At 31.6% G+C, this 18,539-nt stretch overlaps 2 protein-coding genes across 2 annotated transcripts in view; one reads left to right on the forward strand and one right to left on the reverse strand.

Annotated features, from left to right (window-relative positions):
• Nucleotides 1-461: 461 nt before the first annotated feature.
• On the forward strand, nucleotides 462-6,380 carry LOC119834534 (etoposide-induced protein 2.4 homolog). The gene is made up of 7 exons (XM_038358923.1): nucleotides 462-607; nucleotides 687-847; nucleotides 2,270-2,525; nucleotides 2,768-2,887; nucleotides 3,333-3,556; nucleotides 4,755-4,826; nucleotides 5,195-6,380. Exons 1-7 carry the CDS (start codon nucleotides 587-589, stop codon nucleotides 5,292-5,294), a joined length of 954 nt encoding a protein of 317 aa, XP_038214851.1. The 5' UTR covers nucleotides 462-586; the 3' UTR covers nucleotides 5,295-6,380.
• A 3,355-nt stretch (nucleotides 6,381-9,735) lies between these two features.
• LOC119834557 (equilibrative nucleoside transporter 3) overlaps nucleotides 9,736-18,539 on the reverse strand; it is a 15,751-nt gene continuing 6,947 nt past the window's right edge. The window contains exons 4-7 of the mRNA XM_038358954.1: nucleotides 14,417-14,851; nucleotides 13,172-13,257; nucleotides 11,763-11,959; nucleotides 9,736-10,542 (exon numbers count right to left, since the gene is read on the reverse strand). Of these exons, the coding sequence (XP_038214882.1) occupies nucleotides 10,431-10,542; nucleotides 11,763-11,959; nucleotides 13,172-13,257; nucleotides 14,417-14,851 (830 nt within the window). The 3' untranslated portion in view covers nucleotides 9,736-10,430. The remainder of the gene's footprint in view (nucleotides 10,543-11,762; nucleotides 11,960-13,171; nucleotides 13,258-14,416; nucleotides 14,852-18,539) is intronic.

Consider the following 18,539-nt stretch of genomic DNA (forward strand, 5'->3'; position numbering starts at 1 on the left):
AGATATCGCAAATCATGCTATCGTGATATCAAGCTAGCAAGGTGAAACCGGCAAAATTGCAAAATTGCAAAAAAAAAAATCGTACGTGATTTTGTAGCTATTTAGTTGCTAATTAGTTACCAAAACCACGATTTTGTTGCTCGCGCTGATCAATAGATATCTTTGGCTTTAATTTATTAGATTTATTTGAAAAACCATAATATATTAATTGAACTTATTTTATGTATAAAACAATTTTAGTTGCCATGTTATTTTTCAACTTATAATCTACTTTTCTTTAGTTCACATCGCCGCGAACTTGTTTTGTGACGAACATCTACCACAGAATAATAAGTACAAGTAACTCACAACCACACATGCTACAGATAATTTAAAACCTAGTTTCCTAGTATCCACTATCCATATCTCACGAACATATTGACAATTGAGTGTTTTGAAGTCTGACATTGACAGTCAAATCAATAGATTTACAAGTCAGTGACCAGTCATGTTACTACAAAATTTTGTATTACGTCAATTAATTATTTGAAATAATAATGTGAAAAGTAATTATCACACAGCATGAGACAATAGATAATACACGTACATGAAGATGGAAAGCGTAACAGTATGTACTTTTTTTTTTTAATATTAAATATAGAAATAAAACAGCTGTTGGTTCACCCGTGTTGTTTTCTTTGTTACAGAATTTTTCAGTTTCGCTTATCAAAGGATTTATAGACAGTTTACGAGGTGTAACTGTACTTCTATATTTAGATAAAGAAATAAACGAACGGGCTCTAAGTCGTTCCCCACAACCAGAATTAGACGGCTCCAAACAGAAATTAAAACAGCCCAAAGTTAAACAGTGAGTCTAAATATATTTTACTCTTGTAGTTTCAGTCGACTATAATGAAAACGTTTTCGTAGAAATGGGTACAATTTTTAAAAAGACTAAAAACACAACGACAATGACATTCATTTACTTATATTAGACATACAAATAAGTTAATGTAGATATAAATTATGTTAATTAGCTATACAATTAACACAAAGACCAGAACGGTGGCTTGTTTTAAATATCAAATATCTGTTTTTGAGAAATTTATTTATTATTACATAATGTACTTAATGGGGCATGCCTCCTTAATGGAAAACAAAAATAATTTGTTCAAGGTCAAATTTAATTTATTGTTTTTAAAAATCCTTTGCTTACAATCTTATCAAAACCTGCCAAATTAGGAGGAAATTGAGTTTAATGTATGATTATTGTTGTAGCACTCAATCTGATGAAAAAATTTGATTATGGTTTTTACTTTATTGGCTAAGCTAATGAAGTGTTTTGTTGTTTATATACTGTTCTTTAAATGATAAGACTTTTTCTCCAAAACAACATTATCTTATGGAGCATGAAACAGTGGGTTAAAATTTGCACGAAAATTTTATTGAATACTGGCTTTTCATGGCCTCTCTCATATAGTCAAAGATAAATATGCACAATTTCCATTCCCAGTTCCCACTGGGAATGGTAATTGTTCTCGTAAAGAGTTCTTGTTCTTGTAAAGAGATCCGTCTCCAGGATTAAATTTTTCCTATGTTCTTCCTCAGGACACAAACTATCTTTGAACCAAATTTCATCCAAATCAGTTCTTTGGTTTAGGCCTGAAGAAAAGACAGACAGACACATATAATATTAGTAGAGATCTATTATTTTTTATACATGTAAATATGCAAGTGCAGTCACAGGAGGAGTACTAGTGCAAACACAACTTTCTCAACTCTTTGTATTGAAATTTTGCAATATTGATCTTTGTCTACTAATCAAGGTTAACAACTAAATGATTTTAACAATTCATTAGAAACCAAAAATAAATAAAAATTGAATGTATTAAAATACTGTAGGTAGATATGCATAATCAATGAAATTATAATATTAATGCTTCTATTAATAATTTATGAAATTTGGTGTGATGCTTATAGGCAATAGAAACCACTATCAAATACAATAACAATTATAGTTTAAACCCAGTATTTTTAAGAAAATTTACTAACCCTGTCAATCAGGACAGTAAGAGAAACTCATAAAGTTATTGTGTTGTCACTAATCTTTGATATGTGTACAAAGTTTGGATTAAATCTATCCATTTAAAATGTGTCAAAATTGTCTCAAAAGTAAATGATAATGTATTGAAGAAGTGTTCAGGAATTAAATAAACACTTGAGAATTATTTTTTTATAAATAACCGGCAGTAGTATAAAAACCTACTAACCATTTTGAATTTCCTTTCAGAGAATCAAAAGTACTTACGAGGGTGTTGCAGTCATGTGTTTTAAACGGCTTTATATTCCTGCTCAGTATATTAGTGTTTGAGTATGCATTGCTACCAGCGGTGAAGTACTTAGTGATCGCCGTGTTCGGACACAACCCGGGTGTCGCGCATAGTGTGTGGTCATGGATACAGCCCTTCTTGTCTATGACGTTCCGGATGATATGGGTGTTGCCGTTGTTTCTGTTGAGCAAGTTGGTGAACAGTCTTTGGTTTCAGGTGAGTGTATTTAAATTTTAATTGTTTTTGTTTTTGTTTATCCGACCATCTGTCTGTTATGTTACAACTAACCCACAAATTTATAGAACTGATTGAAATATATACTTATTTATTCCTGAATGAATGAACATTGAACATGAACGTGAACATGAATTTTAATGAAATTCTGAATAAAAACGAATGTTTATATTATTGAAATAATGTACAATATGAATTATTAATGAATATTATTTTGTCATTAGGATATAGCGGACTCGGCGTACAGACACCGGCGAGGTCGCCCACAGTTCATGTCCAGTGTGAGCAAAATTATTGCTGACTCACTATTCAGTTTATTGGTGCAAGCTTTATTTTTAGTCCAGGTGAGATATATATTGTTTATTAATTAAGAAAAATGTTATGAATCTTAATAATAATGATTGATTATACCAACTCGTACTTCTTTTCGGCGGATTAAAAAAATATTTTTAAAAATAATATTCAATAGAAATCTTGCCACCATGTTTTTTTTTCATACATAATTTATTCACGCATTTATTATTAACCAATATGAATAAATTTGAAAGTTTTAGATATAAAAAGCACACAAGAAAAACTAATTTGAAATAGAGCACTCTCTGATGCTTCGCATCATGAGTCGTGCAAAACAAAAACCCAATAATATAATTTCACAATTTAAGTGTTCCGATTTAACTATCAATTAAATAATAAAGAAATTGTTTCAATATAAATACTGTGGGTGAACCACTAGCGGCGCCCACCATACAATATACGAATAATCACTTAGAGAAATGAATCTCTTTCCAGAGCATGCTAGTCAGCATGCTACCGATCACGTACGTGGGCGAGCTGCTGTGCCTCGTGCACATGTGTCTGCTCTACTCGCTGTACTCGTTCGAGTACAAGTGGTTCAACATGGGCTGGGAGCTGCACAAGCGGCTCACCTTCATCGAGACGAACTGGCCGTACTTCCTGGGGTTCGGGCTGCCCTTGGCCGTTCTGACACAAATACCCCAGTCCTATATCATCAGGTGTGTTGTAGTCTTGTAACTAGCTGTTCGAAGCGCCCCGGCTTCGCCCGTGTTATGTATATAGAGTATGTCACTCGGTGAAGTTACAGCTTTCTAATGATGAAAGAATTTTTTTTGAGCCAAAGAAAGAATTGTTTATATGTGACAAACATACTTATGTATAAATCTTTCCTCTATAATATTGGTATAGGTAACATTCAATTCACGTTAGAAAGTAAAATTTAAGTGACAAGTATATTGAGTGCCAAATGTTAATTGCATAAAGCAAGATATAAATAAACAAGCCCGTTTTAATATTTTAACTAATGTGAGTTATTTATGGAATCGTTGGAGTAGCTGATCTAATTATAACAGGGCATTTACTTGATGATTTATAGGATGTTGTGTAACTTCACTTAGCCAACCCTTTTTAGCCTCTTAAGGGCGTATTTCATATTGTTTTCTGGGTGGAATCTACAATATAAAAGAATTGGAAATTCACTTCTAAAACTATAGTAATAAGTGGTAGCAATAAGCTATTGCAAAGTTTATCGTAGTACCGACAGTAGCATTCCCATGCTACTATTTTTCGCCGATCTTCTGTGGGTGGTGTGGTAGTTCCCCGGGGCGAGCTGGTTTACAATTCGTGCCGAATTGTGCTCGACTCCCATATCCCACATTCGAGTTATCCTTTTTAAACACGCTTTTATTAGCTTCTGTATGTTTGTATGTAACCGACTTTTGACTCGATTTTGACCCACTGTAAACGGACAGATTTAATTCAAACTTTGTACACTTATCAAGGTGACAAATCAATACAATCATCTTACTATCTGATATATCTGATATGGGTCAGGATTAAATGATTTCCCTCGGTATACTCTGTATAAGAGAAAATCGGATAATATGATGCATTTTATTATTAAAGCGTAATTTTAGTTTTTTTTAAGTATTTATAAAACTCCCGTATGTAATACTTTTTTTTGTAATGTCACTAATCTTTCAATCATCTGCTTTTATATTCAACTAGCGGTCCGCCCCGGCTTCGCCCGTGGTACATATATAGTCTATAGCCTTCCTCAATAAATGGGCTGTCTAACATTGAAATAATTTTTCAAATCGAACCAGTAGTTCTTTAAACAAACAAACAAACTCTTCAGCTTTATAATATTAGTATAGATTATATAATTTCATCAAATGAGTGATTTTTTTTTTTCAGCGGTTGCGTGTTTTCAATATTCTTCCCTGTTTTCATTTTGAGTGGGAATGAAGCCACCCCAGTGACGGGAAGGTTAGTACATTATTATAATATTTAGCAACTGAATGTTTGTATGTATGTATGTAAAGATGTTTGTTTATATAAACATGCTGAACCGGTTTTAATGAAAATCTGCGTGTATGATAGATAATGGCCCGTATTTAAATTTAAAGCATAGTTTATATGAACAAAGCGAGAAATATCCACAAACTTTGAAGTGGTTCGAATAAAGAAAACGCTATCCTATGTCCTTTATAGAGTCTCAAAATATTTTTGTGTCAAAATTCATCCAAATGGGATCAATGGTTTAGGCTGAAGAAAGACAGAGTTACTTTCGCATTTGGTAGGTATAATTAAGTATATAGTTTCATAGTATAAATATTTTTGTTTATCCGTTCCAGCGAATACCCTCTCCGGCTGTTCTCACCAGTAGTAGCAATATCGAACGGAATGTTCCGCTTCGTGCGACACAGCGCTGACGTTATAGACAAAACCAGATGATGAACATTGTTTTAACTTATATTTGTGTTGAAACGGGAACAATTAACCGTTAAATGGACATGTTTTTACAGGGGATTTTATCACATTTTCAAAAAAATCACATTAAACTTTTTTTTTTGTAGAAATGGAGGGTAGTTGAATAATTCATCAATTTATGAGTTATACATGTATATTTTTTAAACGTTTTACGTTTATATAAGATAAAGCGAAATAAATGAATTTAATGTTTCTCTTTAACGTTATATATTTTTCCACCATTCTTTTTAATGAGATATTGAATATGTTTCGTACTATTTATTTACCTTGTTGCGTACATTTTTTGTACATTTTTTCAGGCAGATTGCAAAACGACTAAAAGAAGTCTATTTATGTAATGACGAATTATTCAACACATTTCATAACTTAAAAAAACCTTTAATAAATCCATTAGAGTCACCATTTATTTATATTATACTACAGGGCGTTATTTTAAGGTGTATGCTACACGTATTAATATGAATTGGTGTGCATATTATGGTGCACTGCATATGTAATTTGATCATTTTTTTCATACGTTGCTTTACTCGACATATCAATAAATAATTAGTCAGGATAAATTGTATTTTTTATACGTTCGTTCCAAAAATACTGACATATTTTAGAATAATTATGAATTCCACTGTTTACGTTTCTTGATGCTGTGCTTTATGTGATAGATAGATGAGAAAATGTGCCTTTCTGTTTGTCACCCAAAACATGTTAGACTAATTTTGATAGAATTTGTCGAAAGGTGGCAATAAGACGCTTTATTAATAAACATTTATTTACAAACTAGCAGGCACAAATAATCATTCAATAGAAAGCAATAAATTATCATTAAATCAGTGACATATTAAAAACAATGTTATTTAAACATTTTATACTTAGATTTGGGGTTAAATATCGCTATAATTACAAAGATAAATGCACGTTTGTGTGCAATCCACGATAATCATTTAGGCATAAACACATGTACCTTATAACAAATATATTTAAGCCTTAGATTGTAAATCATTGTCATATTGTGATTATTTTTACATGACATTTATTAAAGGCTGACTGAATTAACGTTGTTTTATTGAAATTCCCTTAACGTGCGACAGAGATAGTGATTATACGATACTTATCTCATACAAAAGAATATCACTATATAGTATAAAGCAGTCGCTTCCCGTGTCTGTATGTATACCTTAAAAACACAACGGATTTTGATGACTTTTAATAGATAGAGTGAATCAAAAGGAAGGTTTATACGTACAATAACTTCTATTAAACTGTTACGAATTTAAGTGAAAATTGGAATTTAGAATTTACAGAATACTAATTGATTTCATTCGATTAGAATTATTCTATCAACACATTTGAGGACAATTTAAAGTAAAGTAAAATTAAGCTCATTAGTATTTATTACGGCGTATTCACAAAACGTACCAATAACAAAAAAAAAATAATCTAAGTTATCTGGTATTTAACCATATTCTGGTAGGGTTGAGAAGATGTCGCAGACGAATTCTAACAAGCACCCGCGGCCCCATCACTTATGTGGCTCGACGGAACACAGTGGGGTTTTGGACGATAGGAATCCGACATAACCCACGACCTTTTCCCCGGGAGCCGTGCGTATCTATGCAAGATTTCCCCACTATGAAAAAGGGGTTGAGAAGAATAGAAAGCTACATTATCTCTAAGTGACTTATATTTTATTTTATGTTAATCTCCGGTCACCCCAGGTGGAGTCGGGACGAGCGGCTAGTATTAAACATTTCGATAACTAACATTAATTTATTCATTTATATAAATCGATGTCTTAAAAAATAATTTATAATTAAGGACCATCAGCAAATTTAGCAATTTGAGGTAGCCCTCGCTGTGACAAAGTTAAAGATTTAGCACGCCCGATCAAATGACTTGTTGAAAAGAGAAAAAAATATTTGTACTAGGTATATCATTATTTATTTGATCGATTAATTACCATACAGATTAAAGCAATAAAAATTACAATTAATGTAACAAGATCAAATATAAGCATACGCTTAAAATGTAATGGCAAGCATTAAAATAAGATGGTAACTTGCTTTGCTATAATCTTCTAATATAATTTGCGATATCACAATATTAAAAATACATATAATTCAGCAATAACATCTACTTAATATACATAGTTTTACGAAAATAGAAATTTGAGTTTTTTCACCTTCACAATAAGAGCGAAGTGAGTTTAAATTCATATTTATATTTGCATGATATCTATGGAGGTAATATATTAATTATGCAGAAAAAAGACATAATAAACTAATGAAATTTTGGTATTTTCTTCGACCCCATAAGTGAACAAATTTGAATCCTTTTAAAGAAACAAAATTAAGTCTTAAGGAGTCGGCTACCAACAAAAGTATAAGTTAAACTGATTAAAGCGTTTTAAAATATTAATCCTTCATATCTAAAGTCATTTTAATAAAAAACACTAATATCTAGATACCGTAAATAATATCCAAAGACAAATCAAGACATTGTAGGAATAGTTTAACTCACATTTTAAGTAAATATACCACATTTATTTATTTAATTATTAGACTGTGAATCCTAAATACAATGTTTACCTTTATCAATTAAAAATAAGGTTCGGTTTAGGTAAATCAATCAAAATTGCTGAAAAAGTAAGAATATAATTACACGAATATGTTTTATATCGATATACTAAGCATATAGTGAACGAAGGTACTATTACGGTGACTATGCATTTTGCTTCATTTGTAATTCTATCTAACTATTTCATGCAATTACATATATCACAACTACAAATGGTAATCACGTGTATCAGCTTCTTAATATTTATATAGACCAGTTCACAATAACCTTTATTAAATATCGATAGCTTTTTCAACTCATCTGTATTCTACCATAAAAATGAGTTTCGCATTTTAAGACGGTTACTTATTAACCAAATCAGGATTTTACTTTGAAAATACGGTTATTTATAATAATGCGATAATTATAAAAAGAACATAAATTGTATACACTGCGTTTGATGATTTTTTTACTTTTTTACACTGTTAGACATCAAAATTTTGTCAAGATAATATAAATTGAATTTGAAATTACATTGATTGTAATTATTGTTTTACTTAAATCTATACTCAATAAATAATTTTCAATAACACTCAGGTTGTGAATGCTTACATAAAGTATAATTCAATTATATACTTTAAAAAATAGGGGTTACGTATTGTAACGTTTTTTAATCCATAATTTTCATTGAAATACAATTCAAGACATATTATACATGTATGACACGATTCAATAAATACTAAAATGAATAATGTCAATAGGCTTTCTCCCTCGCACATATATAAGGTGCAAAAGAGATAGCAGATATGCTCTCATTAACAATGCAATTTTTAACGACCCGTGTTATATATTAATTGATGATTACTTGGAATAAGCCTAAGATCTACATTATTCTGGTCACTCAACAACATTTCGTATTTACATTACGATAAATCCATTTAAAACTATACTTAAAAAAGCTTGTTTATACGATTTTTTGTCTTTTAATGCAAAGGAAAATATTAAAATGTACTTCATATTAATGGAGGTTTGCATAATTAAAAGTAACTAACGTTATCCTGTAGGACTTAAATAAAAAGTTCAATAAATTATTGATATTTTTTTACGAATTATGCAAATTAAAATTACATAAGTCATAATTACATGGCATTATGGAATGATTTATCTGATGGGTTTTTAAATTACTAAGTCATCGTGCAGAATCTACACTAGTTACATCGTGTAATTATTGTTTTTAAACATATAATCTCTATACCATCAAAAGCATGACTTTTATTATCATTTTTATGTATTTTAAACCATTATGTTTCAGCTGTTAACACACAAATAAATAATTTCGAAAGCATTAACCACCAATTCAAAAAAATTGTTGCATTTTTTAAAAGTAAATACATACTCTTAAGTCATTATCAATTACAAAAAAACTACGACTAATACAAAAATAAATATGTTTATCAATGAATTACGTTTAAGCAAATACTACTCTCTATTTTAGAATAAAAAAAATATATATATTGAGCACTTATTCTAATAAAATCCTATTTTATATTGGTTGATTAGTTATCACCCATGCAAACACGTGGTTTTTTTTACTTTATCATTTAAAACGCATTATATCTAAATTAACATTTCTGTATCGTATTCACTTGTTTTTTTAACTGTTTTTAATAGTTTAAGATACACGAATAAATTTTTATATACGAATTATGGTATATAATTAAATCCTTAATTGTTTTTATTTTATTAGATACCTAGATTATTTTAAGGTATAGACTATAGGGTATATGTATTTATATGTCTTTGAAAAAATCTTTAAAATTTTTTTTCGGCCCAACCAAATGAAAAACAAAACAGATAGAATATTTGTACTTAAATGTATTTATATAGTGGTATAATTCACTAATAAATATGTTAATACATAAACTTAGGTTTAGATAGTGTGTCACTGACAAGCTGCTAAGCCTTTTTTTATAAAATATAAAATGAAAAATGGACATCATTTATCTGAATATAGGGTAAATTTTCAATAACCCATATAAATATTAATATGAGATCAAAATACAATATTTTCTACACATACCAACGTAATAAACGTATCGTAGTTATATTTGTTTTATACATTCACATTTAAACATTAATTGCGTCATATCATAAAAAAAATGTCAAAAATAAAATAGAACTACGATTTACAAGCTACCCTAAAAAATTATATGTTAAAAATTCACCCTATATGTCTCATTTATATGTATGTATTTAGAAAAAATATCATTATAACAATACAAATATAAATCAACATGTCATGGTACTTTAGACCAATCTCCTTCAAATTATAACGCCATCTCATAGTATGCAAAACAAAAGAAAGAGACAGCTATATAACAACTCAATCAGACAAAGAAAGGTATTCAACATGGCGGCTCTCCTATTTCTCTCTCGCTCTATCAATGGTACACGTGGGATCAAAAATTTTGAAATCTGAGCTACGCCTTTGTCTGTCTTTATGTTAATAAGTTTTCTATTAAAAAACACGTGCTAGTATATTTTCTTTGTTTACAAGAGCCGAACAAGCAGCATGCCAACAGACGCGCCAGCTGTCAGACCGACGCTAAGCATTGTGACGATTATCGATGATGCTTTCTCCCTCTCGTGCATGTCCACCACCCTGCGGATTGGGACGTCATTTTTTGTTTTAAATTTCAAACACAATTATGTATTTTTTAAGGCATAACTGTTTTATTATACTTTTATTTACTAGGTGTTCGCCCCGGCTTCGCCCGTGGTGAAATTGAAGCTTTCGAATGGTGAAAGCTATCGGTCGGTAGATATCGGTCCAGTGTTGTTTGCGTGAAAACGTTACAAACAAACAAAAATACCACTGTTTCTTCTCTATAATATTAATGTAGATTAACAGAAGAGAGTCTAAGTTTTTCAAAATTTAAATTTTTCTATCAAATAGATGACATTCTTTAACAGAGCGTTCATACTATTTTAAATGTGAATAAAATACTGAACAACTCTCTATTTTTAATGATACTTTTGTATGTCAACTGAGGTAGTGGCAACATTAGCAGATGTAAGACCTCCACAAATTCGCAGTCCGTTTTAAATAGAAGTTAAGTAACTAAGTAATATTCCATCTGACCAATATACATACCAATTTAATATTAGTATATACTTTATAAGACTCATTAATTTTAATTAGCTCAATAACTGATAGTGTAAAGAAACAGTTACCTTTGAGTTAAACAATAATTAGTGACAACTAAACAAGTATCCAGCTAATTGTTTACATATTTATTTTAATTATTTTTTTATCATTCATAAAAAATATAATTCTAAAAACGAACAGATAGCAATTTTATCAGTCGTCTCGAAATGTGCTCTAATTACGCATATATCAAAGATGCAAACTAATATTTATGTTATCAATGTATTAAATCGTGCAATTAATTAATTATCATATTATTGTTGGCTTTGATAACCTCATATCGACAAATGGTATTTGTCAAGAAACTTAGATGTGTCAATCTTGCGTCATAGCGAATTATTAGATTGTCGAGCTTTTTAACTGCAAGGTACATTAATTTAGATATTACCATAACCATTTAAAAAGCCGAGATTTATGGTCTTCGATGAAGTATAAAAATATCAAATGAAAAGATCGTAGGTTCAAGACAATGGCAGGCCAAGGAAACATATAAATCACGTTACGTATTAATTAATAGCCAAACACGATGATATAGACAAAAGTTATCCTAGAAAATATGTCGACAAGAGTTTAAAAATCTCCCTTTTTACCTTTATATATCTGTCAATCAATACTGTTTAAGCAAAAAGCGTCTTTATCTCTAGACCTCGAAGGATCAAAACGCCACAACTCACCTAGTAGAATTGACCATGGTGATGTTAGTCAAGTAGCCATTGGTGAATGCGAACACAATCATAATGAGGATGTACTCGTAGTCCCACAGGAAGAGCACGGGCAGGTGTTTGCGAGGCTGCGCGTTGCAGAGCATCAGCATTGGCACTCCGATGATACGGAGGACGCTGGCTGCCGCGATCACCCATTGATTTGTTGGCTGTGAAGAGAATTTTCTCGAATATGTAGTTGTTTCGTAATTTTTTAAGAAACGTGATAGAATTATTGAATTTAATATATTGCGTACTGTCTTGAATATATTGCAGATTGAAATAATAAAATTAACAAAAAATAAACCTACATCTGCTCGAACAAAAGGGAAAATCTGTGCCTTTTGAAGGATCACAGTTGTTTAATAAATTAACAAACAAAATAAAGAAAAAGCTATAAAATTCTCAATGTATTCAAAACCTTACCTAAAACGCACGCATGCATTTTCAATACTAACAGAAACGTACGTCTTTTTGTACGAATTTTATATAATTAATTATCTAAAATTAAAGATATACGTATAACTTAATTAAGCTATCATACAACTTCATTTCAAATGAATTGTCCTCACGAATCAATAGAGTCTTTAAACCAAAAAACTGCGAGACAATAAAACTTAAAAACAATTGTCACGCCAACAGATGATAATGAGCGACCCAGATCCGTTGGACACTCATTGTTTACCCTAATTGCTCTCTTTTCATACAGTCAATGATAGCAACATTTCACTATAATGCTAGGCGGCAGACGCGACTCTCAACACATTATGTTCTTTGGATCAGCTTGAATCAGACAGACAAACAAATAAATAATATGCATCGACTATTACTTTGTTTTCATATAGCAGATTTAACTAACTACAACAAATGTTTAGATAAAGCATGATTGTCTTGTAGCTCATATAAATAGTAAAAATATAAACTGAAGAATTTGTTTGTTTGAAAGCGCTAATCTCAAGAACTACCATACTAATTGATTTGGTACATGATCCCCGAGTGAGCCCCTAAGTCCGAAGGTTTTAGAAAATACAAAAGCAATCTATAAAAGCAACCCCTATTAAATTTAGTTTTATTTTTCAATCATCAGTCAGTCAGTCTATTATCCCGTAAGTAAGTAAGTTAAATATATAGCGAGCCGGCTTGACTGCTGGTATGTCAACCACTGCTGCAAACTATCTGCTTCCATTATAGCATTGTAGTAGTGGCTGGCATACCTAGTAGTCACAATTATTTTATTTTATATAAGACATAATATACTAACATAGTTTTTAAGAATTAATTGTTACTAACAAAATGAGTCTGAGTTACTCGAAATTAAATCAAAATAAATAAAATAAATAAATACTTAATAGAGTATTAAATAGAGTTCAACAGACACTCACCCGCAGCAAGAAACCCGCCACGAGCCGGCCGGCGTAATCGCCGCAATTAAATATCAGATAGTTGACCACCGGCACGAAGAATATATCTAAAAACGTCATTTATTTATTAATTATGCATAAATACTTGCATGTGTAGAAAATTAACTATCCTTAATAAAAAAGTTTTATGTCATAAGCGGTCAACTGAGCTGGTGGTTCGCCTGATGGTAAGCGATCACCACCGCCCAGATTACAAGCATTACAGAGGCACTGTCTCTGCGAATGCGCTGCCTCTTTATAGGGGAGAGGGGTAAGGATTGATAATTGGAAAGATACAATGGACTGGAAAGGGTGAGGAAAAGGAAACGGGTCCCCGGCTCCCCCACTCACCGTACGTAACACAGTAGCATGCTAGAATTTCACGCCGGTATGGTAAAATATTTATTTGGTTAAATTTTCGAAGATACAAAAATATTACACACTTTCTATTTTCTACTTTAATTGTAAATAACAATTCAAAAAGAATAAGTTATTTTCCTGTATGTTTTAAGAAAAATAAGATATAAAAAAGCTTGTATATCTTGTGAATATACTTATATAACATATATATTATTATAGTTAAGATGTATTCGCAATTGTTTTAAAGGAACTTGGTTTATCTGTGTTGTTTTTACACAGTACATCATCACTGCACAAACCGAAGGTAAACATCCAGATAAAACCAGTATGCCCTAGACTAGACGAACAAAGTTCTTTGTTTGATATACAAAATCCAGTGCCTGCACACATAACGATCTATTTACGTGCGTAAAGAATTACTTTTCTTACATATATCAAGGTTTATAAGTCATATTCATTCATCCTTAAACTGTTAATGACTTAATTCATTATACCACAGATAAGGATGATGTCTACCACAACAAAGGTTGTGAAATATTATGAATAAAAGTCAGTTTAACTGGAAAATTATGACATTTCCCTAGTTCCAAAATAATTTGCAAATATTGATCAATGTACTGAGGACAAATCTTACACAAACCTATCAAGATTTACTTATAATGCAAATAGCAAATTAACATTTTCAATTATTTAACTAAATTTCAATGCGTAATGTATTCACCTTGAGAACTATATAAACTGCACCTGTCCTACTTAATTTGTTTATAAATAAATTTCCATCCAACAACCGGTTCTAGTTCTTATCAACTCATGTATAATCTAACTTTAACACACATAAACACAAAAGAAAAATCAAAAATCACTCACTATTCCAATCGGTCCCCGCGGTCGTCGGATGGGACTCCACTAACACAGTGACAGCTGGATACACACACATAGTTATCCCGTATACAGCGAATATGCTAAACGCGTACACCCACACCTTCTTCAGTACTATCGTGAGATACGCCTCCCTATGCCTATTGGCCACCATGCCATTTCCACGCAAAACGTGATGCGTAAAATAGTCGATCTTATACAAAAATATGTATGAAACCAACGACGTGACGACCATAAAATCAGCTATACAGAAGTATATGAGAGCGCTGTGCTGAGGCGATATTTTGAAGGCGAGGGATATTATTTGCGCTACGGCGGCGATTATTCCGCCTAGGGACTGTCCACTGATCACTGCCGCCATGTATTCTCTGGAGAATTTGCTCGCTGTACCCATTAGGCCGGAAATGAATATCGCACTGGAAGCTGGAAGAAAAAACGTCGTTTTTATATTCTGATATTATTCTTCTTCTACTACGGCTAGGCCGTATTTTCTTGTATTCTTTTATGTCATCGTCGGAATAGAGCTGGTAGGTCGCCTGATGGGAAGCGCTACCACCGCCCATAATCATTTGGAGAGGCGTAAGGTCGATTGAGACCTTACGCCTCTACAAACGGATTGCTGACAAATTGTTTTAAATACTATTTAAAACCATTTATGTAATAGTTAAATTGTATACAAAGTAAGTTTTTTTTATTAAAATGATTCTGATAATGATGTACCTAAAAACGAAATAAAACATGATACAGGTGGAGGGGACAGCTGTCCATAACTTGGGAGCAATGACTTTGAGTCATATTGTCTCAATTTTTTCCTTAATTATGTTGCATTTGGTTTTTGTTATATTATGATCTTGTTATCATGATAACACGCTAATGAGTGAAACCACGAGAATTAAAACTGTAAATTCCAATCGTATTCCTTATTCTTTTAATTATTGACAAAATTATTAAGCTTTTCTTCCATAAGATTTTTTGACTGACCAAAACTGAAGACTAAAAACACAACAAAAAATAATTGACTGAATCTGGCCAGCAGATCACACGTGATGCTGTGACCAAGGGAAATAAGGATTGATTTTTATATACACAGATGAATATAAATATAGCTTGACTTTAAGATTGACCGTCTCCTAAAATTATAAAACAGTATAATACTGCAATCTAGGATATACCTATATCTATCTATCTATAGGCCCTGTGTGCATTAAGCCTTATTACTCAAAGAGCTTAACGTGACATTAGCTAACCCATACATTCGAACTGTCGTTATTTAAATATTTACTCGTTTCAATGCTTCGCCTGTATTACTCACAAACTCGTTCTAAGCACGAGATAAACACGTCACTCGGAACAATAATAATATAGTATATTCAGTATTTCAATAATTGTGTACCTTTATTCAAACAGGTATTATAACTATGTATTGAACTTCTATAAGTCCTATCTATGATTCGTTCTATATGACATTTGGTTATGCAATAATATAATCTCTACTAATATTATGCAAAAGTAACTGTGTCCACCTGTCTTTACTTTACGCCTGAACCACTGAACCGATTTGGATGAAATTTGGGACAGAGATAGTTTAAGACCCAAGAGAGGAGATATAGGATTTTTATTCCGGCAATCCAAGGGAGCGGGAGCTACATGGGGAAAGTCCGAAGTCTATATTTCAATGTTATAAAACTAAAAATGAAGTATTTAGTTCTTAAAACATGCCTCTAACGATAATAATAGTACCTTGACCTGCTTTTTGTTTCACATTTTAGCTATTGTAAAGAGAACAATAAATTTATATTATTCTAGCTGTCCGCCCTGGCTTCGCTCGTGGTACATATAAAGCTAATGTCACTCCGTGAAGGAGCAGCTATCTAAAGGTGAAATAATTTTTGAAATCGACCCAGTTGTTATCACATGAAACACCACAAAAATATATATAGAAGCGCAAATATTTTCTCTTTATAATTTTCTATTTTATGCATATATAGTACATACAATTGTAATTCAAATTAAAAAATTTTACTAAAACCTCATAAACACACACATTTATAGAAAATTATACGTACTTAAAGTTTGACATTACCATCTCATAATATTAGTCATCCGTATTTAATTGGACGAATGATGAGTAATATAATTATTGCTAATTTCATAAATGAGAAATTAACTCTGTCTGTCTTTCTCTCCTTCATGCCTAAACCACTCAACAGATTTGAATGAAATTTAATACAGATAGTTTGTAACCAAGTAAGGAAAAATTATAGTTTCTATCCCAGAAATCCCACGAGAACAGGAACAATGCGATATATAACTATAAGTTAGCTACAAAATATTAGCATAATATACTTTATTAACGCTTTTGATGAGCATAATATGCATAAGAGATAAAATACTTCGATCAACTATACCAAAGGTATATGCTATATACCACTGGTATCGTTGATGCCTATTGGTGTAAATGAAAAAAAAAATTTCATCGATCAACGGGGCACGGTTGGATCAAAAAGTAATAAAAAAAATCGAAAAGCAAGAGAACTATCAAATTCTTTATCTTACACTACTATAAAGATGTGTTGCCAGATAACAAAACCGACTGGCGAAGTTTTATTTTGTCTCGCCGATTTTGTAAATTTCATTGAATTTCAAATTATTTTAACGACGAGGTACCAATTCCATTTCTTGTTTTATCTTTGCTTAGTATTTTCTGAGATTCTGATAAGTATTGTAACAGTGCTGTCTTTCTTTCGTTTGGAGTCGCGATTTCACTTTTAATAGCTTCACCTGTATGTTTGTATGTATGTATGTGAGTATGCTTGTTGGTAAGCGAGTGCTTTAGACTTAATTTTGACAGATTTAATTCAAACATTGTACAGTTATCAAGGATCGATGACAATACAATAATTTCATGAGCTTATATTATTATCCTGATTAGGATCGTCAGAATTGAATTATTTATTTACCTACTAGCTGCGTCCCGCGGTTTCACAGTCCGTAGGAATATCGGGATAAAAAGTTGCCTATATGTTATTCCAATTGACCATCTGTCTACGTACCAAATTTCATTGCAACCAGTTCAGTAGTTTTTGAATGAAAGAGTAACAAACGTGTGTGTTTGTTAATATTTCATACATATCTCTTACTCTTTCATACATCCTTACAAACTTTCGCATTTATAATATTAAGTAGGATACTCTGTACTCTTTCAATAAAGCGTGTCTTTAGATTTTTGTTTAGTATATTTACTATTAAACTTGTAGTAATTTTCTTAGAGAAAATTCAGTGTCAGAATATGGTTTATGTATTAGATGTTGATTGTTCCTATTTGCCCTGTTTCTCTTACGGCATGCGCGTGTGAGATAAGTAAATCAGTTCAGAGGTCAATATCGATAACAATAAATATCTTTGTCACATTAGATTGCCATTAGTCACTCCTATTGCAATGCAGTTCATATTATGTAGCGGTATGCACTATGCAAATAGTTTGTTTTTTGTTCACCTAGTATCCGTATGAATAACATCATAATGATAATATGTATGAGTGGGTATTGCTAATAAAAAGAGATAATATCTTTAGAAATTGAAGACTTTTAAACGGATTTTAAACGCGATTAATTCATTATATTATTAGGACATTTCGAACCGACGTTTCGAACACTTTACAGCGAGCGTAGTCACGGGGAGACGGGAAGAATATCTCTCGGTCTTTAATTTCTAAATGTATAATACTCGCGTTAAATCAAACACAAGAAAATACCAAAATAATATCTATTTAATTTTATAAATATCAGAATGGAAGGGGGGAGGGGGCTCAAAAACAAACGCCTCACGAAACTAATGGATGCCCCCTTAGCAGAATTATTATAAAAAAAAAACTATACTTTAGTTATATTTTCGTATGTGGTAGTCGACTACGCTTCGGCACGAATTGGGCCAGCTCGCACCGGGGAAGTAACACACTCCCACAGAAGACCGGCGTGACATAGCATTCTGCTGTGTTTCGTTCGGTGAGTGGGGGAGCCGGAGGCCCATATCCTTTCAAAGTCAAAGTCAAAATTATTTATTTCGATTTAAACCCCCAAGGGGCACTTACGAACGTCAATACAACAATATT

The sequence above is a fragment of the Zerene cesonia genome, chromosome 19 (genome assembly GCF_012273895.1).
Source record: "Zerene cesonia ecotype Mississippi chromosome 19, Zerene_cesonia_1.1, whole genome shotgun sequence".
Lineage (NCBI taxonomy): Eukaryota > Metazoa > Arthropoda > Insecta > Lepidoptera > Pieridae > Zerene > Zerene cesonia.

Coding starts and splice junctions, on each gene's coding strand:
- LOC119834534 (XM_038358923.1), top strand. CDS start 587: ATGAAGATGGAAAGCGTAACA. Junction 2,526..2,767: donor TGAACAGTCTTTGGTTTCAG/GTGAGTGTATTT, acceptor TTTTGTCATTAG/GATATAGCGGACTCGGCGTA. Junction 2,888..3,332: donor AAGCTTTATTTTTAGTCCAG/GTGAGATATATA, acceptor ATCTCTTTCCAG/AGCATGCTAGTCAGCATGCT.